Source organism: Dama dama, chromosome 22 (assembly GCF_033118175.1).
Source record: "Dama dama isolate Ldn47 chromosome 22, ASM3311817v1, whole genome shotgun sequence".
NCBI classification, from domain to species: Eukaryota; Metazoa; Chordata; class Mammalia; order Artiodactyla; family Cervidae; genus Dama; species Dama dama.
The window spans coordinates 47,999,305-48,027,226 of record NC_083702.1 but is presented as its reverse complement, the minus strand read 5'-3'; the positions used below and the strand labels follow the sequence as shown (position 1 = coordinate 48,027,226).

At 44.5% G+C, this 27,922-nt stretch overlaps 1 protein-coding gene across 1 annotated transcript in view; it reads right to left on the bottom strand.

Moving 5' to 3' along the window:
* The window catches only part of SYN3 (synapsin III), a 461,203-nt gene that overhangs the window by 40,445 nt on the left and 392,836 nt on the right, over positions 1–27,922 (bottom strand). Inside the window, exon 7 of the mRNA XM_061125421.1 lies at positions 22,152–22,214. Within this exon, the coding sequence (XP_060981404.1) occupies positions 22,152–22,214 (63 nt within the window). The remainder of the gene's footprint in view (positions 1–22,151; positions 22,215–27,922) is intronic.

Below are 27,922 nucleotides of genomic sequence, written 5' to 3'. Positions count from 1 at the left end.
TGCAGCAGGGTCCATGGACTGCAGCCAGGCTTCCCTGTCTTTCACTATCTCCTGCAGTTTGCTCAAACTCATATTCATTGAGTCAGTGATGCCATCCAACAATCTCATCCTGCTCGCAATCTTTCCCAACATCAGGGTCTTTTCCAATGAGTCGGCTCTTTGCATCACGCTGCCAAAGTACTGGAGCTTCAGCTTCAGCATCAGTTCTTCCAATGAATATTCAGGGTTGATTTCCTTTAGGATTGACTGGTTTGATCTTCCTGCTGATCAAGGAACTCCCAAGGATGCAACTGTTAAATATTTAGAAATTCGTGAGCCAGTAATTAACCATTGTTAGCTTCAAGCTGTCCCCACTGGAAGGACTTACACCCTAGAAATTGGCAAACACTACAAATCTGGGCACTTTTTTCCCCCCAGAGACTCAGTTTGCCAGAACACCATTGGTTGGAAGACTACTTGTGCTGACTCTCTTTCAGTAGTCCATAGAAGGATTTGAAGTGTTACAATATGTCAATGTATGGCAAAACCCACTACAATATTGTAAAGTAATTAGCCTCCAACTAATAAAAATAAATGGGAAAAAATTGGATTATTGTTTTGTTAAAACAAAATATTTAAGAGCTTGATTTTTCAAGCACCCAAAGAGCATGCTCAAATATATGCATTAACTTGGGATTCCTGGGCAACCCTTTTTTGTGCAGTCTGAAGAACAAGGCTTCTCCTTCCAACTTGGTTTATTTAGAGAATAACCTGATACTGCAGAGCAAGAAATCACTAGTGATTTTCTCAAAACCATGCTCTGCAAGGACACAAAATATAAAGGGAGGCTGGGTGCTGAGGCTGACCAAGACCAAGTTCATCAGAGTAGCCTCAGTGCTCTTCTGGCAGAGTCGTAAAAGTTACAGAATGAAATGACAGCTAACATAATACTACTTTTATACTCGTATAATTTCAAGTTCTGTAGTATTTCACTGGAAAAGGGAATTTTTTTTTTTTTTTTTTTTGCCCAGTCAACTTATTTTGCAGAAGAGGAATCTGAGAGGGACAAGGTTACTTTGCTTCTGATGGTGCAGCTTCCGGAAAGGGAAGGGAAGGGAGGAAACCTGGAAGGAAGGAAGAGGACTTCCTGAAAGTCAGAACTCCTGGCTCCCCCATCTAGTGCCCTTTCCCGTAAGAAGGAGGAACATGTCCAAATTTCATCACACACCTTCCTTGACTTTCAATGGAGTGATGTTCTGATAAACCCACACTAAGTTGAAAATATCGTTAGGCTGAAAATGCATTCAATGCACCTCTCATGGTGAACATCATCACTGAGCCCAGCCCACCTCACATGTGCTCAGCACCCACACTAACCTACAGTTGGGCAGGATGGTCTAACACAAAGCCTGTGATCAAGTGCTGAATATCTCATGTAATTTGTTGAGTACTGTACTGAAAGTGAAAGACAGAATGGGTGTCTGGGTACAGGACAGTTGTGTGTCCGCTGTTTACCCTTGTGGTTCTGTGCTGACTTGGAGCTGCTCCCCAGCATCATAAAGGGGTATCAAACCGCAGTTCACTAGCCATGAAAAGATCAAAATTCCAAATCCCAAGTATGGTTCCTGCTGAAGGCATATCACTTTCACACGATTATAAAGTCAAAAAATTATAAGTCGAACCATCCTAAGTCAGAGATTGTACTTTGAGCAGGGAACAAAATCACCATAGTAATACATGCCCATAATGTCTGAACTCAACCCATGCGCACTAGGGTTCAGTAAGTGTGCGCCTACAAGGGCCAATGTGCCTTGGCCCGGCTGATCTCTCTGACCTCCTTCCTTTCCATCTGCCCCTTCACTCTTTCACTTCCTAGAATCTGCCAAGCTCAATGCTGCCTCAGGGCCTCTGTATTCATTCCTTCATCCAGAGAAGCTCCTGCCGCAGACAGTCTCACAGCTGACTCCTCATTGTCTTTGTCCCATTGCGCTGTCCTCCTTGGAGAGGCCTCTCCTGATCTAAGGGAAAGCGGCTCTTTCACTTCCCTATGGCATTCTGTGACATCACCTGTTGCGTGTTCTTTCTCCCACTATCATGGTCTCACTTTGTCTTATACTTGTCTACACCCCCCAGAAGAATATAAGAATATAAGCTCTGTGAGAGCCAGGACTTGTCTGTTAGGTTCACTGCTGTATACTTTGCGCCTTGTACATAGCAGGTGTTTGGGATCTATTTTCAACTTTTATTTTATATTGAAGTATATCCATTTATCAATGTTGTGATGGTTTCAGGCGGACAGCAAAGGGACTCAGCCATATATATACACATGTATATATACATATATGTGTCCATATAGTGGGATGGATAGTGGGTTCTTAGTGGGATCTATTTTTTTGAACAAATAAATGAACAACAGATGCTGAACATGACCTCTGGGCACTCTTTTGACCTAAGGGAGAGGTTTTCAACCTGGACACCATGGCATCTTGAGGTACCCTGGAGAAGCTTGGGGGTTCCTTCTTTGTGGGCATGGACTCATACAAGGAGACCGCAGTTGAGTCCACGTGGATCTGCCTATATATATGGAGGGTTTGAGTTCTGTTGTTCACTGGACAGAGGACTCAGAGACCAAAGAGCCAGGCCAGGTCGTTGCTAAGGAAGTGCTGGATAGGAATTTGGGCTGCACACCTCCAGCTGGATACTGAGGGGTCCATGAACGGGACAGCAGAGGAGTAAGCACTGATCGAGGGGAGGCGGCAAGAAGGGCAGGGTCATGGCAGACATATCATGGTAGGGCGGGGTTCTCCAGGTATGAGGAGAGAGTCTCTGGGAGACTGGTGACTGGCTTCTAAGGTTTCCTTCCACCTGCCTCAGCTCCTTGCCCCTGAGTCACTAACTAGTGATGGGCCAGCTGATGCTTTTCACTGAGAAGCTGGCATTTTCTGACCACGACTTTAAACAGAATGCTTGCTTCTGCACTCACCAAGAGAGCAACAGCCTTGCTCTCAGTGGCCTCATTAAATGGGATTCTATTTTCATAGCACTCACTTATAGAACATTCTTATTTGCTGTTCCAGGCTCTTGAAGACACAGCCCAAGAGGCTCTGCTGATAAAATGACTCTGGGCATGATAGAGATGGGGAGATGCTGAAAGGAATAGCAGCTTGCTTTGTTTGGTATTGGAACAGGCAAGAGGAGCTATATTTTTAAAAAATGAAGTTTTCTTTCTTTCCACAAGAAAAAGACCTAATCCGGCTGCACAGCCAGTAACACAGGTTTCCTCACAGAACAGAACAAATGTTAGTAGACTAAGATTAACTTTGGGGAAAAAAATTAAAGAAATAATTATGGAGCGGGAATGGGTAGGACTAGAGAACAGGTAAGATCAAAAGGCATTTAAGATAATTAAAAAGCCAAAAAGAGGTGCTTCCCTGGTAGTCCAGTGGCTAACAATCTGCCTGCCAATGCAGGGGACACGAGTTCGATCCCTGGTTTAGGAAGATCCCGCATGCCGTGAGGCAACTAAGCCTGTGAGCCACAACTACTAAGCCTGAGCGCGTAACTACTGAAACCCTGTGCCCGAGAGCCTGTGCTCTGCAACAGGAAAAACTTCCGCAGTGAGAAGTCCATTTGCCACAACTACAGAAAGCCCGTGTGCAGCAGTGAAGACCCAGCAGAGCCCACAATAAAGTAAATAAAAAATTTGAAAAAAAAAAAAAGCCAAAAAGAAAAAGCAGCAACAGACGGAGTATGAGTTTGATGGCATAAATACACACTAAGGCATTTAAATATACATCTCCATATGCTACATACAGACACATATACTAAGTATATATACATCTTTATAGACATGGGGTTTCCAAATATGACTGGTTCCTCTCCCTGAAGACTTGACCTGTGTTTCCTTCCTACGGTGGAGAGAAAATAGTAATAATTAATATTACTGCCATTTTCTGAGCACTCGCCACAAGCCCCACTCTGCAAAGTGGCATGTGCATACAATAACAGTTATCATTCTTCACACTTACTGAGCTTCTCTGAGCTTTAGCTTTCCCGTCTGTAAAATGGGGACAGTGGGGTTATCTACTTCATCGAGCTGTTGTGACAATCAAGCAATAACAGCTATCATTCTTCACACTTACTGAGCTTCTCTGAGCTTTAGCTTTCCCATCTGTAAAATGGGGACAGTGGGATTATCTACTTTATTGAGCTGTTGTGACAATCAAGTAAGACGATGAATGGAGTACAAGGCCCAGCACCTAGTAAGTGCTCAATAAACGGCTTGTGATTATTGTCATTGTTATTTTCCACTGGTGCCTCCAAATAAAAATGCTTAAAACTGGACTCATTCTCTTCCCCCTCAGGCCTATTCTCCTCTATCTCATATCCGGTGAATGGAATCATTACAGTCTCAGTTTTCTTCTCATTCAGGCAGTCACTAAGTTCTTACAATTCTGCCTTTCCCGTGTCTCGTGACTGCATCGTTATCTGGTTCCCACCGCCTGGGCTCCTGCCTGGGTGCAAGCCCTTGTCTCTTCTCTGATCTGCTGCAGTGTTTCCCTGGTAACTCTCGGGGACTCCGATCTTCCCCCTCCTCGCCCCCACTGTCTCTCTGCTCTTACTTTGCTGCCTGAGTGCTTGCTCTACCTTACAGATCCAACCATGTCCACCTGGCAGTGGGTCTGTCTCTTACCTAGAAGATGAAGCCCACACCGTAGAGACAGAATAAAATGCATCTACAGTCTGCCCCTGACCCCTGCCTCGTCTCACCTACTCGTCCAGGTCTCCCTGCAGCTCACGGCTCTGAATACTGGCATCACATTAGCATCGCCTAGGGAGAAAAACAATGCCAATGCCTGGGCCCTCCTCCAGCCAATCACGGCAAAGTCTGGGGGTGGGCCCCAGGGAGCAGTATAATTTCAAAGTGTCCTGGGTGCTTCCAACACATTGTTGGACTTGAGAAGCCCTGCTCCCAGTGTACCTGGCAGCGTGCGATGCTCTCTTGGGCCTTTGCTTGCTTGTATGCAGATCCCACCACTTGGAATGTTTTCCCCAGCTTTATCAACCTGCAGTATGTCTCCCCATCCTTTGAGATGTAGCTGAGTCTTCCTGTCACGTGGAAATCTCTGGTCCCTAGAGGTGCTCCTGCTGGTCTGACATGTCCCTCTGGTACGATGCATTTGGCTGCACCGCCTCTGTCGCTATAAGGGAGGGAACTTCTTAAAGGAGGGCTCGTGTTTATTTGTTGTCTCATCACAGTCCCTGCACACACTTACAGGACAAGATTTCTGGACAAATGAATACACCCTCCATCGTGGTTCAGTTTTTTTTTTTTAACTTTTAATTTTATATTGGAGTACAGTTGATTGACAATGTTGGGATAGTTTTAGGTGTACAGCAAAGTGATTTAATTATACACATACGTGTATCTATTCATGGTTCAGTTTTTAAAAAAATAAATTTATTGTTTTGGCTGGGCTGGGTCTTCGCTGCTGCAAGGGCATCTCTCTACTTGCAGTGAGCAGGCTTGATCTTGCTGTGGTAGCTTCTCTTGTGGAGCACGGGCTCTAGGCACGTGGGCTTCAGTAGTTGTGGTGCACAAGCTTAGTTGCTCTGCAGCACGTGGAATCTTCACGAACCAGGGATCGAACCTGCATCCCTGCATTGGCAGATGGATTCTTAACCACTGGACCACCTGGTGAGCCCTTGTGGCTGGGTTTTACCTAGACTCTCTTCTCAGGCCTTGGCTTGCATTTCTGCGGCAGGGTTGACTTCATTATGCTCGGATTGTAGTCAGTTGTCTACACGATCTTCTTCCGCCACCTCTCCCTAACTCACCAGCCTTACTTCCATCGCTGTTCACCTCAAGCACTTGCTCCTACCCCAGGACCTTTGTGCATGCTCTTCCTCAGGTGTCCACACAGCTCACTCTCTCCTTCCTTCATAGGCCACGTCACAGAAAGGCTTCCCTGATCACTCCCCTGCCCCCCTCACGATCTGCTCCTCTTATCTTGTTTCTGCCTTCAGAATCCTTCTCAACTGACATACTGCAGTGTAATTTATTTATTCTTTTATCTCTGCCTCCTCCTATAAGATGCATTGCTTATCGTGATTTGCTATACAAATTTTTGGAAAACCGCTGCTCTAGACTATGGATTGGCAAACTTTTTCTGTGAAGAGTACAGTGGTAAATATTTTAGGCTTTGCAGGTCATGAAAATGATTCAACTCTGATGCTGTAGTGCAGAAGCAGCCATAAACAACATGTACACAAACAGGCAGGGCTGTGTTACAAAAAAACTTTATTAACAAAACCAGGTCCAGGACTAAGTTTGACCTGTGGCGGGTAATCTGCCAAGTCCTGCATTAGACTGTAGTCTAGTGAGAGCCTGTGTCTTTTGTGTGTAAATTTCCTGCATTCAGGAACCGTGCCTTTTTCATGTCTCGGTCTTAACCAAGAGTCCTTCACCTCGGGGTCTAGCCCATTCTTTGCATATAACAAATGTTCATAACTTTTTGCCAAAATATTCAATAAACATTTACTGAGTCCTTAACTCAGAACAGCTAGGCACCAACTCCATTAATGTTGATTGAATGAACATAAGAGTCCTGGCCTCAAGCCCTCAAAAGCCTTTGCCCCTCCTCCAATCCTTCTGAAGACTGAGACCCAGAGTCCAAAGGACGTCCGCGCCCCGGCGGCCTGGGTCACAAGCTGCCAGCGGTCGGAAGGGGTGGTGGGAAGTGATGGGAACAACAGAGGGCTTGATGGACTGTTTAGGGAACTGCCTAATTGTCCTGCTTATCAGTTTTCTGGTTCTTTTCCTTTGCTCTTCCCTTTAATAAATCAGAACTCCTTCTGTTGTTATTGAGCTCTGGGCCACTGATTCTTTTGCCCGGGTGTTTACAGAGTTACAGTGTGACCGTGAGATTGAATGGAAGGGAAGGGAGGCACCTGACAAGTGTCAACTCTGAAAGGCAACACCTCAGCTTCCCAGGGCCCCTCCGTTGTGCAGGGTGAAGGAAGGGCTTCCCACTCTTCAGGACCCTTGCAGGGCTGGGAGGGGAGATGGAGTCAGTCAGTGGCTGCAGCTAGTGCACCCAGGGGTTCACAACCCCGTGTGGGAAGGGGGACTGAGGCTTTTTGTGAGGCCCATGTGTTAAGAATAGTTTTTAAATGGCTGGGGAAAAAAAAATCAAAAGAAGAACGATATTCCACAACATGTAAAAATCATATGAAACTGAGATTTCAGTGTTCACAATGTTACAGTGGAACATGGCCATGCACATTCATTTACCTTTTGTCTAGGGCTAGTTCTATACTGCAGTGTGGAGTCCAGTAGTTGCAACAGACCATTTAGCCTGAGAGGTTAAGATGTTTGCCATCTGGCTCTGCAATGAAAAAGTCTGCTCACCCCCGACGCGCATGACCAGCTGCCAGGGACTAGCACCACTGCCATCACCTGGCAGCTTGCAGAAATGCAGATTCCCAGGCAGGCCTCACTCAGGCCTAGTGAGTCAGGATCTGCATCTTAGGGAGATTCCCCAGTGATCTGTAAAGACTTAAAAATATAGGGAGCACTTAGGCCCAGAGGAAGTGAATCAATATCTCTTTGTTCAGTCACTAAGTCATGTCTGACATTTTCCAACCCCATGGACTGCAGCATACCAGGCTTCCCTGTCCTTCACTGTCTCCTGGAGTTTGCTCAATCTCATGTCCACTGAGTCGGTGATGCCATCCAACCATCTCATCCTCTGCCACCCTCTTTTCTTTTTGCCCTCAATCTTTCCCAGCATCAGGGTCTTTTCCAATGAGTTGGATCTTCACGTTGCGTGGACAAACATTGGAGCTTCAACTTCAGCCTCGGTTCTTCCAATGACTATTCAGGACTGGTTTCCTTTAGGATTGAAGCTTTGATCTCCTTGCAGTCCAAGGGACTTTTTAGAGTCTTCTCCAGCACCACAGTTCAAAAGCATCAATTCTTTGGTGCTCAGCCTTCTTTATGGTCCAACTCTCACATCCATACATGACTACTGGAAAGACCATGGCTTTGACTATACGGATCTTTGTCAGCAAAGTGATGTCTTTGCTTTTCAATATGCTGTCTAGGTTTGTCATTGCTTTCTTTCCAAGAAGCAAGCATCTTCCAATTTCATGGCTGCAGTCACCATCTGCAGTTATTTTGGAGCCCAAGAAGAGAAAATCTGTCACTACTTTCACTGCATCTCTTTCAGTTCAGTTCAGTTCAGTTTAGCCGCTCAGTCACGTCCAACTCTTTGTGACCCCATGAATCGCAGCACGCCAGGCCTCCCTGTCCATCACCAACACTCAGAGTTTACTCAAACTCATGCCCATCGAGTTGGTGATGCCATCCAGCCATCTCATCCTCTGTCGTCCCCTTCTCCTCCTGCCCTCAATCCCTCCCAGCATCAGGGTCTTTTCCAATGAGTCAACTCTTCACATGAGGTGGCCAAAGTATTGGAGTTTCAGCTTCAGCATCAGCCCTTCCAATGAACACCCAAGACTCATCTCCTTTAGGATGGACTGGTTGGATCTCCTTGCAGTCCAAAGGACTCTTAAGAGTCTTCTCCAACACCACACTTCAAAAGCATCAATTCTTCATTGCTCAGCTTTCTTCACAGTCCAACTCTCACATCCATACATGACCACTGGAAAAACCATAGCCTTGATTAGAGGGAACTTTGTTGGCAAATTAATGTCTCTGCTTTTTAATATGCTGTCTAGGTTGGTCATAATTTTCCTTCCAAGGAGTAAGCATCTTTTAATTTCATGGCTTCAGTCACCATCAGCAGTGATTTTGGAGCCCCCCAAAAATAAAGTCTGACACTGTTTCCACTGTTTCCCCATCTATTTGCCATGAAGTGATGGGACCAGAGGCCATGATCTTAGTTTTCTGAATGTTGAGCTTTAAGCCAACTTTTTCACTCTCCTCTTTCACTTTCATCAAGAGGCTTTTTAGTTCTTCTTCACTTTCTGCCATAAGGGTGGCATCATCTGCATATCTGAGGTTATTGTTATTTCTCCTGGCAATCTTGATTCCAGCTTGTGCTTCTTCCACCCCAGCGTTTCTCATGATGTACTCTGCATATAAGTTATATAAGCAGGGTGACAATATACACCCTTGACGTACTCCTTTTCCTATTTGGAACCAGTCTGTGCGTCCATGTCCAGTTCTAACTGTTGCTTCCCGACCTGCATACAGGTTTCTCAAGAGGTGGGTCAGGTGGTCTGGTATTCCCATCTCTTTCAGAATTTCCCACAGTTTATTGTGATCCACACAGTCAAAGGCTTTGGCATAGTCAATAAAGCAGAAATAGATGTTTTTCTGGAACTCTCTTACTTTTTTGATGATCCAGTGGATGTTGGCAATTTGATCTCTGGTTCCTCTGCCTTTTCTAAAACCAGCTCGAACATCTGGAAGTTCACGGCTCACATATTGCTGAAGACTGGCTTTGAGAATTTTGAGCATTACTTTACTAGCGTGTGAGATGAGTGCAATTGTGTGGTAGTTTGAGCATTCTTTGGGATTGCCTTTCTTTGGGATTGGAATGAAAACTGACCTTTTCCAGTCCTGTGGCCACTGCTGAGTTTTCCAAATTTGCTGGCATATTGAGTGCAGCACTTTCACAGCATCATCTTTCAGGATTTGAAATAGCTCAACTGGAATTCCATCACCTCCACTAGCTTTGTTCATAGTGATGCTTTCTAAGACCCACTTGACTTCACATTCCAGGATGTCTGGCTCTAGGTGAGTGATCATACCATCGTGATTATCTGGGTCATGAAGATCTTCTTTGTACAGTTCTTCTGTGTATTCTTGCCACCTCTTCTTAGTATCTTTTGCTTCTGTTAGGTCCATACCATTTGCCTATGCCCTGACCAGTAATGCTGAAGAAGTTGAAGTTGAACGGTTCTATGAAGACCTACAAGACCTTTTAGAACTAATACCCAAAAAGGATGTCCTTTTCATTATAGGGGACTGGAATGCAAAAGTAGGAAGTCAAGAAACACCTGGAGTAACAGGCAAATTTGGCCTTGGAGTACAGAATGAAGCAGCGCAAAGGCTAATAGAGTTTTGCCAAGAGAACACACTGGTCATAGCAAACACCCTCTTCCAACAACACAAGAGAAGACTATACACATGGACATCACCAGACGGTCAACATTGAAATCAGATTGATTATATTCTTTGCAGCCAAAGATGGAGAAGCTCTATACAGTCAGCAAAAACAAGACCAGGAGCTGACTGTGGCTCAGATCATGAACTCCTTATTGCCAAATTCAGAATTAAATTGAACAAAGTAGGGAAAACCACTAGACCATTCAGGTATGACTTAAATCAAATCCCTTATGATTATACAGTGGAAGTGAGAAATAGATTTAAGGGACTAGATCTGATAGAGAGCCTGATGAACTATGGTCGGAGGTTCGTGACATTGTACAGGAGACAGGGATCAAGACCATCCCCATGGAAAAGAAATGCAAAAAAGCAAAACGGTTATCTGAGGAGGCCTTACAAATAGCTTTGAAAAGAAGAGAAGTGAAAAGCAAAGGAGAAAAGGAAAGATATTCCTATTTGAATGCAGAGTTCCAAAGAATAGCAAGGAGAGATAAGAAGGCCTTGCTCAGTGACCAGTGCATCTCTTTAATGACCCACAAATTTTAAAGTGCTTTGTCAGTCAGTTTGCAGAGTAACTCCTCACCCATTATTGTTGCTGCTGCTGTTCAGTCACTCGGTCGTTTCCGAGTCTCTGTGACCCCATGGACCGCAGCACACCAGGCCTCCCTGTCCATCACCAACTCCCGGAGCTTGCTCACACTGATGTCCATCGAGTCGGTGATGCCATCCAACCATCTCATCCTCTGTCGTCCCCTTCTCCTCCTGCTCTCAATCTTTCCCAGCATCAGGGTCGTTTCCAATGAGTCAGCTCTTCACATCAGGTGGCCAAAGTATTGGAGTTTCAGCTTCAGCATCAGTTTCCAATGAATATTCAGGATTCCAGTTCTAACTGCTGCTTCTTGTCCTGCATACAGGTTTCTCAGAAGGCAGGTAATGTGGTCTGAGAATATTCCACAGTTTGTTGTGATCCACACAGTCAAAGGCTTTAGCATAGTCAATGAAGCAAAAGTAGATGACTTTTTGGGAATTCTCTTGCTTTTTCTATGATCCAGCATATGTTGGCAACCTGATCTCTGATTCCTCTGCCTTTTCTAACTCTAATTAGATCCTTCTAACTCATCTTTCTACAAAGTCCCCATGTCGAAGAGCGAGGCTGTCAAGGACCTCAGGCCTGTCTGACTCAGGAGGTACACTCACTCAGGGGGTACACCAGGGCATCCCAATAAGCTGCTCTTGCTGCTGCTCTCTGATCCCTCAGAGTGGCTGGGAGCTCCAGGCTCTTCTCGTCCACTGCAGGCAGCCTTCTCCACTGATCCACTCAATCCTCATTTCAATCATTTTCCAAGAGTGTCATGACAGCATCCGCTGTCCCACGTGGCCCTTTCTTGGGTCTTCTGATCTCACTACTGGAGGATGGGGTGTTGGTGTGTGAAGGTTTCTTGGGGCTGGGGGTGAGGAGTCAAGGTAAGAGTACAGACTCTGCCAACGGTTCGTTTGTCCAGAGGCTTTAGTGAAGGGCGCTGATAACTGTGCATAAGACGTCTGCTCACCCAGAACCACCCCCTCCCCGCCACGCATACTCCAAAACACAGTAAGCCCACTGTTTACATCCTTCTCTGGCTTCTTCCCACAAACAACCTTGCTGCTGCCACCTGTCAGCCACAGTGCCAGCTGCCTCTAAGTGGACTTATTTCCAAGAAGCCACAGGAGTGGCTGTTCTCAGTCGCAGGAAGCGTGGTGGGAGGCTGCCCTGGGCCATGGCCGCAGTGAGCGTGAGGCACCTGCTTGTTTCAGGCCGTCACTTCTCTCGCCCACTGACAGCAACAATGGGCTGCACCTGCACATTTTGGCTGAGGAAGACCTCAGTGGATACACGGGCTGTGTTCTGGATGGGCTGGCGAGCTCTCTGGAGGCTCCCCTCCTCTGGCATGGGTGCCGGGACCAGAGGAAAGAATGAACAAGCCTTCACAGAATGCAGTGTGTGACCATATGCCCAATCATTTGGTCTCCTTGATCTCTGCTGGTCTCATCTGTTAAACGGGTATCATGATAACAATACCCTCATCAAAAGATGGCTTGAGCCTAAGCAGGCTACCAGTGTGGAAGCACTTTGCAAATTGAGTCGAGCTGGGGTAGAAGTACGGAGCTGGTCATCAGATTGTGGGAAATTACAGGGTCCCACTCCAACAGGCAGCGTGTGCCCCCTCCTCCTTCTGGGAGCCTCTTAAGGCATGACTTCTCTGACCTTTCTTGCACACAAAGCCAGGATGGGTCAACAGACACTGCCAGGAAAGCAGAAAAAAGAAAAAGGAAATCCTACTGTTTTTCAGTGTTTGTTAGCTCAAAAATATTCTGTTTTCCATGGAGGAGTATTGTGGTCAGTGCTCACTAAGCAGGTAACTTATTCTTTCCAGATGAGACTGCTTCTGCGTCTCTGCCCCTCTTGACAAAATGGGGCCTTTTAGGTGGCTGGGGTAAAGCCACCCTGATGGTAAAGCACCCTGATGGTAAAGCACAGTGCCAGGGCCTGATAGTCTTCTTTCTCTTCTCATTCTCTTGCATGAGTGTGCTTATTCTTGGCTTTAGGCCTGGGATGAGGTCAGTTCAGCAGACAAGAGTGGTTCATAGGCAAAGGTCAGTGCTGGTCTCCAAGGTACTCACATGTTTCTTGGGTGGAACCCTGTGAAATTCTTTGTAAATCAACTCTCCTATTAACTTGGCTGGTGGCCTTAAAACAAGCAGCGATGATTCCACCAGGGCGTTCCTGAGGGTCCCAGGCAGCAGGAAGATGCAGGCTGAAGGACCTGACAACCTCAGTTCAAATTTTGCTTCTGTCACTTACCTGTGACTTTAAGCAAAGCAACTCTTGGAACCTCTGCCCAGCTGTGATCAGGAAGAGCTCTCAGAGCGTCTCTGAGGCTGAGAGGAGATGCTGAAGGCACTGATGCAGTGGCAGCAGCTGCTGTGCCTCTGCTCATCCCGTCTCATCTGCTCTGAATTACCCCAGAGAAGGCAAGGGGTTTGTTCCAGGTCACAATGGTAGCAGATGGCAGAGTCCAGATCAGAATCCAATGAGGTCTAAGTCAAAAGTCCACATCCTCCTTTGCCTACCTCCCCGTCTCACAGTCATGAGCCACTTCATACTTTTTAACGCACTTCTATTCACTAGCTCTTCCAAGTGCTTGGAGAGGAACACCATGTATATTTAACATATTTGACACCCTGCACTTATGTGTTTAAATGACTTGCCCAAGTGGATGCTGTGGGCCCCAGGGAGTATGAGGCTGGCAGGAGGACCCAGGTTTCCTGAGCCCAGGCCAACCAAGGATGGTGCAAAGATGTGGGGATTAGAGCAGTGAGTTTCAGCAGTAGACATCTCAACGTTAAACTCTTGTAAGGAAAACAATTTGATGATCCAGGTGATGTCACCTTCAACTTGGCAAGTGTCAGACTGAAATGACTGTTTTAGTTTGCTTCTGTTTATCCTTAGAATGGTGGCATTTTGGCATCCAAAGGAGGAAAGAGACCCTTAGAACTCTTTATAGAATGTGTGTTTGTGTGTGTGCTATATACACATATGTATACACACACACACACACGAGTCCACTCTCATTATTCACAGTAGTTACACTTTGTAACATTGCAACAAGCACTGAATTAGTGAATCCTGAACTACTGCTCCTAGAGGAATATAGGATTCGGTTCCTGCAAGCTTATGGCTACATTTTCATCAACTCAACAATATATAACCTTGTTATGTGTGCTTCCTTTTAAAGACAACTTATTTAATATACATGGTTGATTCATTAACAGTGAATTTATAGCCAACGGCAATGGCAAGCACCATGACTCATATCTGAACAAAGTGTATCTAACACATGCTTTTTTTTTTGTCTATAAGAAACATCACAGCCTGCTTGGGATTAGGAACACAGCACTCCAGCCCTATGCTGGGGAGCCATTTTAAACAATGAAATCACCAACAAAAAGTACAAAAATGCAAAAGTGTGACACAAAAGACAGCAAGAAGAGGGTGCTTGTTTACAGGCTGAAACAAGAAGGCAGAGCTGACCTCAGTTGGGAAGGAACATGCAAATTATTCACCGCTCTGCACGTGTCTGTGAATGACCACTGAACAGGCTGTGAGAATTGATTTTAGGGTGATGAATACATTTTTAGTGAGTGGGTAAACTCATAAATGCAGAATCTATTAATAATGAGGACCCGCAGTGTTTATCGTGCTTATACAGAGAGTAACCTCATGCCAGAGGCTCTGAGAAGTAGAGTACCGCGTTTACAATTTTCCCTCGGGGTAAAGAATGGATGGAACTGCCTTCAGGGCTCATTTTGTTGGAGAGAAGCAGACAGTAAAGCAGGCAGTGGTCATCTGGGGGGGAGGATTTGGTGGACGGTGGAGCTGAGAGGGAGGGTGGGCGGGGTACCGAGCATGGGTCCCTGTCCATTCTTCCCCTCACAGCTTGGCAGGGCCTTGAACACTCCTTCCCTGAACACCCTGCAGGGTGGAGCCTCTCTCCTGCTCTCACCTGACTTGGTTTCTGCTGAGCATGAAACACAGAGCGACTTTCCTCCCTGGTCGTCGCCCAGGTGCTGGGGGAGCACTCTATGTCTTAAGTGTTCCCCTGGGTTCCGTTTCCCCATTTGCTCATTTTCTAGTCCTTTCTCTCCATTACTGTGTCAAATGACTACCTACTCACACTTAAAAAAGCAGACAGTGCTGGGAAATCTCACTGAGAGAGTCAGCCCGAGAGAAGACATGGAGTCCCGGTCACTGGGAGCTGAGGACAGCAGCAGCCCTGGTCGAGCCGGGATGTGCAAGACATGGGGGTGTGCAAGATGCAGTGGTGTGCAAGAAGCCGGGGTGTGCAAGATGCTGCTGGAGACAGTGCATTGGGAGCTGTCACTTTGACCCCCCAGAATACACAGGCCATCTGCTGGGTCACCTCAGCCCTGCACCTCATCACTCCAGGCTGCTCTTAGTAGAACAACACATCCCGGGCACGGCGGAGTGTTAGGATACCGGGTCTGGGCTTACTAAACTGTGACCATGGCAACGCCCTTTATCTCTCAGAACTTAGAAGCCAGAACCAGGCTGCCCGGGGTTGAACCCCAACTCTGCCTCCTACTTCCAGTGTCTCAGTTTCCTCATCTGTCAAGTGGGGATACCCACAGGATTAATCCCTTCCTCATAGGGTGATTATGAGGACAGTAGTCAACGAGTAATTGATAAAGCACTTAGAACCATGCCTCCACAGAGTAAACTCCATAGAGAATTAGCTTTTACTATCACTCTGGCTATTATTATTACTACTGTTCTTAATCTCTCAAGTATGGAATGGGGTGGAATCATCTCAGAAGACTTTCTTTCCCTTCCTGTTCTGATCCTGGGGGTAGGGTGCTGTCTCACTGGATGGCCTTGGGCAAGACCCTTCTCCTCTCGGGGGCCCTGGGTTCTTATCTTCTAAGTGAGGTGCTGGGACTCGAGCCCTGAAAGTCTGAATTTACACAATAAGGAGAAAGTGACTCCAAGGCTGGGGTTTGTTTGTTATCTTGCCGTCTCTTGGGGACGCTAGAAGCCAATTTTGCTTACTTTAAGAATTTACCCAGAATTTAATTTTTCTCCCCTTTTGGTCTATCATGAGCAACTGCCTATCTCATCTTAGTTGAGATAAGCAGTTAAGTCATCAGATTAACAGTGTATATTAGCAGTAGGTTTTGCCTTGAGAATCCCATGGATGGAGGAGTGGTGGGCTACAGTCCATGGGGTCACAAAGAGTCGGACACGACTGAGCGACTTCACTTTCACTTTTAAAGCTCCCATTCACTGAGTCTTGACCCAGCACCTTCCCAAACCTGAGCTGATTGATTCTATCATCATTACAACTCTGGGAGGGAGATTATTGTCCCCATATTAGACATGAGGAAATTGAGGCACAGAGAAATTATGCAACTTGGTCAATGACACACAACTAGTAAATGATAAATCCAGATTAAAATCAGAATCCCTGCTTTCTACAAATGCTACCCCCATAGGCAGTTCGCCATGAACTCAACTTCTATGATGATAACAGATACACCGTCCCTTTCAATAGGCTGCTCATAGTATTGATCAAAGCCACAGATTCTTATCATTGGAAGATACTGTAGCAGTCATCTTCAAGGTGTGTTAAACTTTGGAAGGATCATGGGCCCTGTGAAAAGGTGAAAGAAGCTATGGACCCTTTCCATCGCAAAAAACAAAAAACAAAAAACATATATCCACATAAAAACATAAACAGAGGTGTCTCAATTTCACCACGTTCAAACATCTCAGGCTAAAAATCTCAAATAATGCTTAAATTCTCTTGAAACTCTCTAGTACATATTTATTTTTGCTCCAATTCTGCATTATGAGAACTTCCTACACAAAGCAGCTGTTCATTTCATTAATGTTCACCTCTGATTGTTAGAAAGTTGCTCTTTCAACACCACTGACATGCATTTCCCCCAGACTTCGGTCCCATTTTTGGCTCCTACATGTTACTAATACATAGAAACATCCAGCCTACCTTCCCAGGACAATTCTCCCTGTTTCTGAGGATGCCAGCCACACTGTCTCTAGCCCTCCCAGGCGGGAAGGCTCTGCCCTCCACTGCTCAGCTCATTTTCTCCTGAACACATTCATTTATCAGTGATTCTCTCAAACATCCAGAGCCTGTTTACAGTCCAGAACGTAATACAATGTTCTAGCCATGGAGGGACCGTGCAGTGCAGGATTCTCACTTTATTTAGGAAATTGGATCTTCATTAAATATGTCTTATTATTTAATGGGCTTCCCTCATATCTCAGTTGATAAGGAATCTGCCTGCAACGCAGGAGACTTGGATTCTATTCTTGGGTTGGGAAGATCCCCTGGAGAAGGAAATGGCAACCCACTCCAATATTTTTGCCTGGAGAATCCCATGGACAGAGGAGCCTGGCAGGCTACATGGGGTCGCAAGAGTTGGACATGACTGACTTTCACTTAACTTCACTTCATTCTTTTAAGGTAGTAATCTTGCTTTTCTTAAAAGTTTTATCATCTTATATGTATGCCACATAGCACTATAGATTAGTTTCCCTGGCTTTGAATTTTATATACATGGAATCATATACATAGGCATCCCTCTGAATCTGACAATTCATTCATTGGCGTGTTTGTGAGATTCAGGCATGTTGTTGTATATTAGTTGTAATTTATCCATTTTCATTTCTGTAAAATTCCCATTTGCCTGAATTTACTGCAATTTATTTATCTACTAATATTTTATTCCTAATGGACACATGGACTGTGTCCAGATTTTGGTAACTATGGACAAGCTATATAAACACTGGAGCATTCACACACATGCACTTAGGTTGGATATACCTAAAAAATGGGCTGCCCTGGTGGCTCAGAGGTTAAAGCATCTGTCTGCAAGGTGGGAGGCCTGGGTTCGATCCCTGGGTTGGGAAAACCCCCTGGAGAAGGAAATGGCAACCCACTCCAGTATTCTTGCCTGGAAAATCCCATGGACAGAGGAGCCTGGTGGGCTATAGTCCACAGGGTAGCAAAGAGTTGGACATGACTGAGCGAATTCACTTTACCTAAAAAAAGAGACTCTTTATAATTTCAGCTTAGTAGATAATAGGAACACCTATTCCGAAGTAGTTGTATCAATTGACACTTTCAATAGACAGCTAGTGGCAATTTGCTGTAGGATGCAGGGAGTCCAGAGCCGGTGCTCTGTGACAACCAAGAGGGGTGGGATGAGGAGGGGTGTGGGAGGGAGGTCTGAGAGGGAGAGGACATATCTATACCTGTGGCTGATTCATGTTGATGTATGGCAGAAACCAACACAATATTGTAAAGTAATTAACCTCTACTGAAAATCAAATCAACCAAACTGACAATTTCACTCACTCTGTGGGTATGTTCCAAATGTTCCATGCTCTTGCCAACACTTAGAATTACTAATCTTTTTAACTTGAGCTAGTCTAGTGGTTTTATAGTGGCATCTCATTGTGGTTTTCATTTGCATTTCCCTAGTGACGAACAAAGTTGAGCCCATTTTCACCTGTTTATTGGTGTTTATGGATTAGAGCTTTTGGCAACTCCTTAACAATCTGATTCATATTGAACTTGTAGCCAAATGAAATGGTTTCTGACAGAGGATGCTGTTTAGTCATAACTCCCTTATTGACTTCAGCTGGATTTTGGGTTCTGAAAGCAGAACCAAATATTCTTAGTAATAATGATGGCTAATACTTATCGAGTATCTACTGTGTTCCAAGCACTGAGTTATATGTTTGACATACATAGTGTCTCTTAATCCTCACAACCAGATTATTAGGTTGATACTATTATTATCCTCTTTTTACATAAGATAATACTAGGGTAGTAACTTAACCTAAGATCTCATAACTAAAAAGTAGATTCAAATCACCACTTTAGTCCTTATAAGAAACTGACTCCCAAAGATGGAAACACATGACTACAATTAAAAAAAAAAAAAACCTTTAAAATGATTAAAAGCTGAATAATAAAATGGACATGTAGCTGTCAAATGGAGAAAAATCATTGCAAAGTATGACACAGGATGAATGTTCATAATGTGTAAAGAGTTTTTACAAGTTAATGAAAGGATACGCATCTCAAAAACTGGTCAAACGTTTCTTGGGTCCTGTAAATCTGGAAAATTCTGCACAAGTTTTTATGTTCTTCTACCCCCAGGAGGTATATGAGCAAACTGAATGAATCTGAGAAGTTTTGCACTAGAAATCTACTTTAACATGGAATTTTCGTATTTGATAAAAATAGCCTTTAGCATCCTGATGAATCACAATACTTCGGAGCAGACTGGTGACCTCTACAGTAACCACTGTGCATGCTTAGTCTCTCAGTCCTGTCCGACTCTTGGCGACCCCGTGGACTGCAGCCTGCCAGGCTCCTCTGTCCATGGGGCTTCTCCAGGCAAGAATACTGGAGTGGGTTGCCATGCCCTCCTCCAGGGATCTTCCCAACCCAGGGATTGAACCCAGGTCTGCCACATTGCAGGTAGATTCTTTACCATCTGAGCCACCAGGGAAGTCCATAATAACCACTACTTCCTTTAATTTCTAATCTGGTAAAACTTTCAACAAAGGAAACGAAATTAGCTTTGTCCCGGGTTTCTCAACTTTGATGCTATTGACATCTTGGACTGGATTATTCTCTGTTGTGGTGGTGGGGGTGCAGTCTTAGGCATTTCAGGGTGTTCAGCAGCATCCTTGGTTTCTGCAGGGTAGATGCCAGGTGTCACTAGCATCCCCCCCACCCCCAGTAGTGACAACCAAAACTGCCTCCAGACTCGAGGGAAGACTACCCTCCCTCACCCCCTTAAGAACCATTGGTCTGGCCTTTCTGGTTTCTTAAGAACTTCTGTTGCGTCACCTGATTACCTCCTAACTATCTAAGTGCTCCCCAAGCTGCACAGCACTTCACTCTATTTTGATCTCTCTGCCCTGTGGCATCCACTATTCCTTGTTTTAGTATAAGAGGGTCCATCTCTTGACTTGGAGTCTCTCTCATTTGTTAGAATTCCTTAGATCTCCAGGCACACCACACCCTGTGGTTTCCTTGATGTGGAACCTCTTTTCATCCTTCCACCCTGCAGGTGGAATTAAGCTCCTTCCTTCAGTCATCTCTGCACTCCCTGCACAGCCTTCCAGCAGATCCTCGGCATGTGTTATACTTACTTATCTCCACAATTACCTCATTTTCTGAGAGCAAGTCCTATTCATCCTCTTATTGTCAGCAGAGAGTCCTATTCATCCTCTTATTGTCAGCAGTCCTATTCATCCTCTTATTGTCAGCAGAGAGTAGGCACCGATCAATACAAACGAAGGAGAAAAACAGACTTGAGGAGGGTCAGGAATTTCAATCATGGGATCCTGGGTGAATTTCCAGAAAGACTGAGTTAATTCACAGCCTCTTCACCAATTTCTTCCTGGAAATGTTCTCCTTGCTTCTCTCCAGGCAGACAATCTTTCTTCTGGAGAGAAGGTAAAAGTCCTGTAGAAGGTACCGTCCTGTTTTTCTCCTCTTTAGCCATGAATATGACATCATCTGCTCAGTTGGCATGTCCAGACCGTTCCTGATACTTTTCTCATTCCAAACAGAAGGAGAAAAGCCCTTTTCCCTTGATCTCAGCATTTTTTGCAAACCTCAGTTTATTCCAGCCAGTGACACTTCTCATCCTTGGAGATGAGTCCTCCTTTCCATGTTCTGGGAGTTCCTCTTGGGCCTGCATCTCTGGGAGGCATCCCCTCCTCCGACAATGCGTCAGTCTCTTTAAGTATTTCCTTCTTTTTATTTCCTGTCTGGGATTATTTTAAGCTTTAGAAACGGAATTTAATTCTTGGGAACCTTCTCGCTTTATCAAAGCTGTCCAAGATGGCGGCAACGGGCAAGAAGAAAAGGACATTTTTGAGAAACATTAATAAAGGGCAAGTGACAGGACATTTCAACCACGTGGGCACGAAGGAGGGGAGATGATTCCCGGATTTCTGTTTGAAGACAACGGAGGGACTGGTGACTCCTGTTGTAAAGAGGGTCTGGGAAGAGGAGGCGGATGAAGACGAGAAGGGGATGGCAGACACTGAAATCTACCTGTTCTCACATGGTCCTGTTTGGGCCAGAAGCTTGAGAGGTAGCCTGTTGTGGCCCCGCCCCCAACTTCCCCATCCCCATCCCCCTTATTTAGGAGTAAATCTCTAGAAGTGCAGGCACTGATCAATATCCCTTCATGAGATTTATAGAGAGGCACCAGAGACAGGGTCTTTCTTTCTCTGGGACGGTGAGCTTAGGGACCAGAGTGGGCCACCCACAGCTGTCTAACTCAACCATCTGAAGAAAACACCAGGTAGAGATAAACAGGGCCAAGAGCTCCAATATCACTGAGCTCCTGGATCCAGCTCTGCCTGAATCTATCAAGAATTATCTGAGACTTTCTGATGCTTGAACCAACGAATTGTCTTTTGCACTCTAACTTGAATTGTGTTTCTATACTTGCAACTGCAAAAATCTGACCAGTACAGCTTGTTACAATATGTTATAACAGAGCAGGAACCTCTTGGGCCTTCCTGGGACAGACCCCTCCCCCATATCTTCTGCTGTAGCTCCTCTCTAAAGTATTTAGATAATAGTATCCGACGCACACTTCCTGAGTTGTTTTTGCAGATGCTAAAACCATCACTGAATGGAAGAAATTAAAACTACTTGATGATCATGAGTTTCCAGACCTACTGGCGCCTAAGGATTGATCATATTAACCACTCTATGATCTCATCATCAACCAATCAGAGAATTGTACAAACTGATCACATACCCTGAGACCCCCTCCCTTACCTGGTCTTTAAGAATGCTCAGCTGAAACCCTTTGGGAAGTTCGAGGTTTTAAAGCAGGAGCCCCCAGTCCTCCTTGACAATAAATGCTGCACTCTCTTTCACCACAACCTGGGGTCAGTAGACTGGCTTTATAGCATGCGGGCGAGTGGACCCGTTTGGTTCTGTAACAGTGTCAGCTCTGACTGTGTAAGATATGTTTTTGACTTTTGTGGAAACTGACTGACTCCAGGGGCTTCCTCCATGGAGCCATATGCATTCACCACCTTCTAGGTGCTAATTCTGCAGGCGATAAAGAGATGAGAAAGACATGTGCTTACACACAGCTGTGGAGATGATAAGAACCATCTACAAAGTGCTGTACATCTATTTCTCTGAATCTACAATCACGGGAACTGATTAGTCAGGGAGGGTTTGGCAAGTATGGACCGAGCTGGAGAGGTGATCCATGAGAGCTCAGAGGAAGGTGCGTTATGGGGGGGAGGGAGTGAATGTGGGGTTCCTCTAACACTCTGTTCTGGGAGGCTGGGCTAAGGTGGGGGTGTCGGGGGATACAGAGAAAGGGGAGCAGGTGGTTCGGGGGAGCCACGTTGAGTATTAACATAAGTGGAAGGAAGAGTTTCTTCTCATACCTTTCCCATTCCGGCGTGGGCATGTCCCAGCTTAACCACCACGGGGAAGTGAGGGGCTGTGAGCTGAAAGAGACAAGAGAAAACCACTCATTAGCATCCCAGAGCATCACCGCCAACACTCTGGTCACTAGTGCCACCTGGGAAGCCCATATATATGCACATATACAGTTCTGACTGATTCATGATGTTGTATGACAGAAACCAATACAACATTGTAAAGCAATTATCTTCCAATGAAGAAAAATGATAGTGGTCACACCAAGGTGGGAACAAGCATTTATGGGCTGCACTGCATGGGCTCTGTGTTGAGCGACTGTCCTGGACTCCCGCCTTTAAAGAGTGAAGGGGGAGCAGCCTGGCCTGGTTAGTTCCGTCACACCCCAAGCAAACAGAACATGGCCTGACCCAGGGAAGGGGCTGACATGGAATCTGTGCCACAATCTGTGTCTGGGTAAGACTTGTAAGGCATGCACACCTCCCTTTGTGATACAGAAGAAGAGAGGGGCTCAAATGGTCAGATACTCATCTTGGCCGTGCTTACTCAGCTAGGAAGTGAGGGGACCAGGACTGAACCTAGGCTACGCATTTCCTCCTTATGCTGTTTGTATGTTGTTTGAAATAGCTTTGTTTGGCGTCTAGAAGTATACTTGGAGTTGCTTAAGGGCAGAAGTTATCCCTCCTCATTATTTAGTGATTCCATGACTTGGTCAGCTCCAGAAGAGGTAATCATGTCCCACCCTCTGCCGTACAGGTTTCTGTTCTGGTGCCTGTCCCTCCATCCTGGACTGTCCCCTGACACCCTGGATGCTCTGAAAGGAGGAACCAGGTCTTCCCTCCTGGTGCCCAGCACCTGGTCTGACACATAGGAGCGACTGTAGCTGTCACAGAGGGTCTGTTTTGGGTCCCAAAGCCATGGGCTGGACCTCATCTCATTTTTCCCCACCAAGGTCTCATGAGGCAAGTAGGAAAGGTATTCTTGTAACACTTCACAAAAAGTCGAGACTCAGGCAGCTGCTGGGAAGGGGTGGAGCTGGGACATGAACTTGGGTCTGTTAGACTCCAAGCTCGATGTGACTTGTTTCCTCTAAGACCTAGGCAAAGGCTTCCTGCAATAGAGGCTGAATAAGAAATTTCTTCCCTGATATCAGGCTAAAATGCATAATATCCTAGTGTTTAGAGTTAACAAATGCAGATTTTAGAAAAGGCAATATTTGTTTTTTATTTCAAAAGCAATATGTACTCACTATAAAATTTTGGAAACTATAATAAAGTACTATGTCATCATGTATAAAGAACACAATAAAAATCACCCTTGAAAGTTTAATGGTTTTGGTGTATTATCTGTTTCCTTTTTTCTTTTTTTAATCTAAGTTTTCTCTTTTGATTTGTTCTGTTCTTACAAAGTTGGGAGTATAATGCATACCCAATTCTGCCTCTTGCTCTTTCCACTTCATATTATAAGTGGTAAGCATGGTCCTGGTGGTAATATTTGTCAGATTAAGCGTTATTATGGAATATTTCACAAGAGAAAAGATGTAAAAAACAATATTGTGAACATCACTCAGCTTTAGCAATAAACCATTGTCCAAACAGTTGAAGCCCCTGATGTCCTTCTTTCTCATCACATTTCCTTCCCTCCAATCTCAGACGTAACCATCATATAAATTACGTGTTTATTATTTCCTTGTGTTTATTCATATTTAACTACTACATAGGATTCCCAATAATAGACATTACACATTTAAAAACCTTATGTAAGTGGCATCAAAAGAATCTACTCTTATACATTTTTGGGTTACATTGTATTTGTGAGATTCATGTATGTTGAAACATATAGCTCAGATTCCCGCTTAACTGCTGCCAAGTATTCCATTTGATAAGCACATTACCATTTGCCCATTTCCTGCTAATGAACACTTAGGTGACTTCTATTTTTCCAATCATAAACAATACTCATAAGGGAGCTCTGCCAGGATACAGGCACAGGCATGGAATTGCTGGGGGGGAGGGGGGCAGTTCTTGTCTCAGCTTTGCTAGATGTAGCCAAATTGCTCTGCAAAGTGGATGTACCCACCTATGCTCTCATAGGCAGGAAAAGAGATCCCAACACTTGAGGCTGAAAGACTGAAATTTTACCAACCCAAGGGGCATACAGTGAAATGAATGGGTGCATTTTCACCAAGTGGCTCTTGTTCCCAGCAAAATCGTCACCCCCAGCCATCCACTCACAGACCCTAGGCACCCTCTGCAGTCCACGAACTGCCCAGATCACTACTGGGACTTGATCTCCATCTTATTTTAGGGTGGAGCTTGACGGGAGGGGCAACGTTGCGCTCTCTCTTCCTCTCCATCCCTCTCAAACTGATTGTTTCCCTGCATGCCAGCAGGTACTGGAAAGAACTGGATGTTGGAGTTAACCTTACTTTCTGTTTAATCTTAGACTAGATATTTAACTTCTCCGAACCCTAGTGCTCTAATCTTCAAAATGGGTACAATAATGTGCTCTAATCTGCAAAATTATGAATAAAGCACAAGCTGGAATCAAGATTGCCGGGAGAAATATCAATAACCTCAGATATGCAGATGATACCACCCTTATGGCAGAAAGCAAAGAAGAACTAAAGAGCCTCTTGATGAAAGTGAAAGAGGAGAGTGAAAAAGTTGGCTTAAAACTCAACATTCAGAAAACGAAGATCATGGCATCTGGTCCCATCACTTAATGGCAAATAGATGGGGAAACAGTGGAAACGGTGGCTGACTTTATTTCTTTGGGCTCCAAACTCACTATAGATGGTGACTGCAGCCATGAAATTAAAAGACACTTGCTCTTTGGAAGAAAAGTTATGACCAACCTAGACAGCATATTAAAAAGCAGAGACATCACTTTACCAACAAAGGTCCATTTAGTCAAAGCTATGGTTTTTCTAGTAGTCGTATGGATGTGAGAGTTGGACTACAAGGAAAGCTGAGCACCAAAGAATTGATGCTTTTGGACTGTGGTGTTGGAGAAGATTCTTGAGAGTCCTTTGGACTGCAAGGAGATCCAACCAGTCCATCCTAAAGGAAATCAGTCCTGAATATTCACTGAAAGGACTGATGCTGAAGCTGAAGCTGCAATACTTTGGCCACCTGATGCAAAGAACTGACTCATTTGAAAAAACCCTGTTGCTGGGAAAGATTGAAGGCAGGAGGAGAAGGGGACAACAGAGGATGAGATGGTTGGATGGCATCACTGACTCAATGGACATGAGTTTGAGTAAACTCTGGGAGTTGGCAATGGACAGGGAGGCCTGGTGTGCTGCAGTCCATGGAGCCACAAAGAGTCGGACACAACTGTGAGACTGGACTGAGCTGACTGAACTGACTCTGTAAAATGGAGACAATGATGCCAACTCACAGGTTAGTTGGAGGAAGAAGAAAAGACATAAAGAATGTAATACTGGCACCACATAGAGGTTCAAAATCAAAGTGTAAAGTAGAGTTGAAGGGAGGAAGGAGATGACTCTGGTTTTGTGGGGCAAAGAGAGAGGTGAAGGGGGAGGCTGGATGATGGAAGAAAGAGAGTAGAGGCTCCAACCTGGCAGTATCTGGTTAAGAACAGGGGAGAGAGTGAAATGAAGCCCAGTGAAGGAAAATCAGGGGACTACACCACAGGGAGTCATCAGAGGTGATTAAAGTTTGGCAGTTTTAATCTGTAAGAACCTTAGCAATCATCTTGCCTATTCCCTGTATTAACATGTTAAGGCAGGTAGAATTTCTAGGAATGCTCCCCAAGATGTCCCACTCTAACCTCTGGAGTCTGTGAATGTGATGAGATTGTCATACAATGATTGGTCTGTTATATGCACAGCTGACCTTAAAACAGGGAGATTATGTTAATCAATTCTCACGAGCTCTTAAAAGCAGAGAACTTTCTCAGACTGGTGGCAGAAGAGGACGGCAGAGAGATTCAAAGCATGAGAAAGTCTTAATACATCATTCCTATGCCAGGAGCTGAAGGCAGCCCCTGGCTGAAAGCCAGCAGGGAACTGGGGAACCTCAGACCCGTAGCTGCAAAGAACTGAATTATGTGAGTAACAAGAATGAGCTTGGGGGAGAACCTTGAGCTCTGGAGAATGTGGCAGGCCAGCATCTTGATTTCAGTTGGATGAGACCCTAAGCACAGAACCTTGTCATGCCATCCCAACTGATGTACGTAACTGTGACCTAATAAAGAGGTATTCTTTTAAGCTGCTAAATTTGTTAGAGGAGTAATAGGAAACCAATACATGTGTCCTCCTAGATACTGAAGTCTAAAGAGTGAAGTGATTGTTTTCACAACATATAATAACAGAACTAGTCAAGCTCATGTGTTTTGAGTCATAATCAAGCCCTCTCTCTACCAAGGCACACTTACCTGGGGACCATATGCATCTCTGAGGTGCAATAAATGCTTTTCCCTAATCATAAGGATAAAAAAAATACTATAAGATCAAATCCTTAACAAAATTCTAGCAAACAGAATCCAACAACATATTAAAAAGATCATACATCATGACCAAGTGGGCTTTATTCCAGGAATGCAAGGATTCTTTAATATCCACAAATCAATCAACATAATACACCACATTAACAAATTGAAAGATAAAAACCATATGATTATCTCAATAGATGCAGAAAAAGCCTTTGACAAAATTCAACATCCATTTATGATAAAAACTCTCCAGAAAGCAGGCATAGAAGGAACATACCTCAACATAATAAAAGCTATATATGACAAACCCACAGCAAACATTATCCTCAATGGTGAAAAATTGAAAGCATTTCCCTTAAAGTCAGGAACAAGACTAGGGTGTCCACTCTCACCACTACTATTCAACATAGTTTTGGAAGTTCTGGCCACAGCAATCAGAGCAGAAAAAGAAATAAAAGGAATCCAGATAGGAAAAGAAGAAGTGAAACTCTCTCACTGTTTGCAGATGACATGATCCTCTACATAGAAAACCCTAAAGACTCTTCCAGAAAATTACTACAGCTAATCAATGAATACAGTAATGTTGCAGGATATAAAATTAACACACAGAAATCCCTTGCATTCCTATATGCTAACAATGAGAAAACAGAAAGAGAAATTAAGGAAACAATACCATTCACCATTGCAACAAAAAGAATAAAATACTTAGGAGTGTATCTACCTAAAGAAACAAAAGACCTATACATAGAAAAGTATAAAACACTGATGAAAGAAATCAAAGAGGACACAAATAGATGGAGAAATATACTGTGTTCATGGATTGGAAGAATCAATATTATGAAAATGGCTATACTACCCAAAGCAATCTATAGATTCAATGCAATCCCTATCAAGCTACCAATGGTATTTTTCACAGGACTAGAACAAATAATTTCACAATTTGTATGGAAATACAAAAAACCTCGAATAGCCAAAGCAATCTTGAGAAAGAAGAATGGAACTGGAAGAATCAACCTGCCTGACTTCAGACTCTACTACAAAGCCACAGTCATCAAGACAGTATGGTACTGGCACAAAGACAGAAATATAGATCAATGGAACAGAATAGAAAGCCCAGAGATAAATCCACGAACCTATGGACACCTTATCTTTGACAAAGGAGGCAAGGATATACAATGGAAAAAAGACAACCTCTTTAACAAGTGGTGCTGGGAAAACTGGTCAACCACTTGTAAAAGAATGAAACTAGAACACCTTCTAACACCATACACAAAAATAAACTCAAAATGGATTAAAGATCTAAATGTAAGACCAGAAA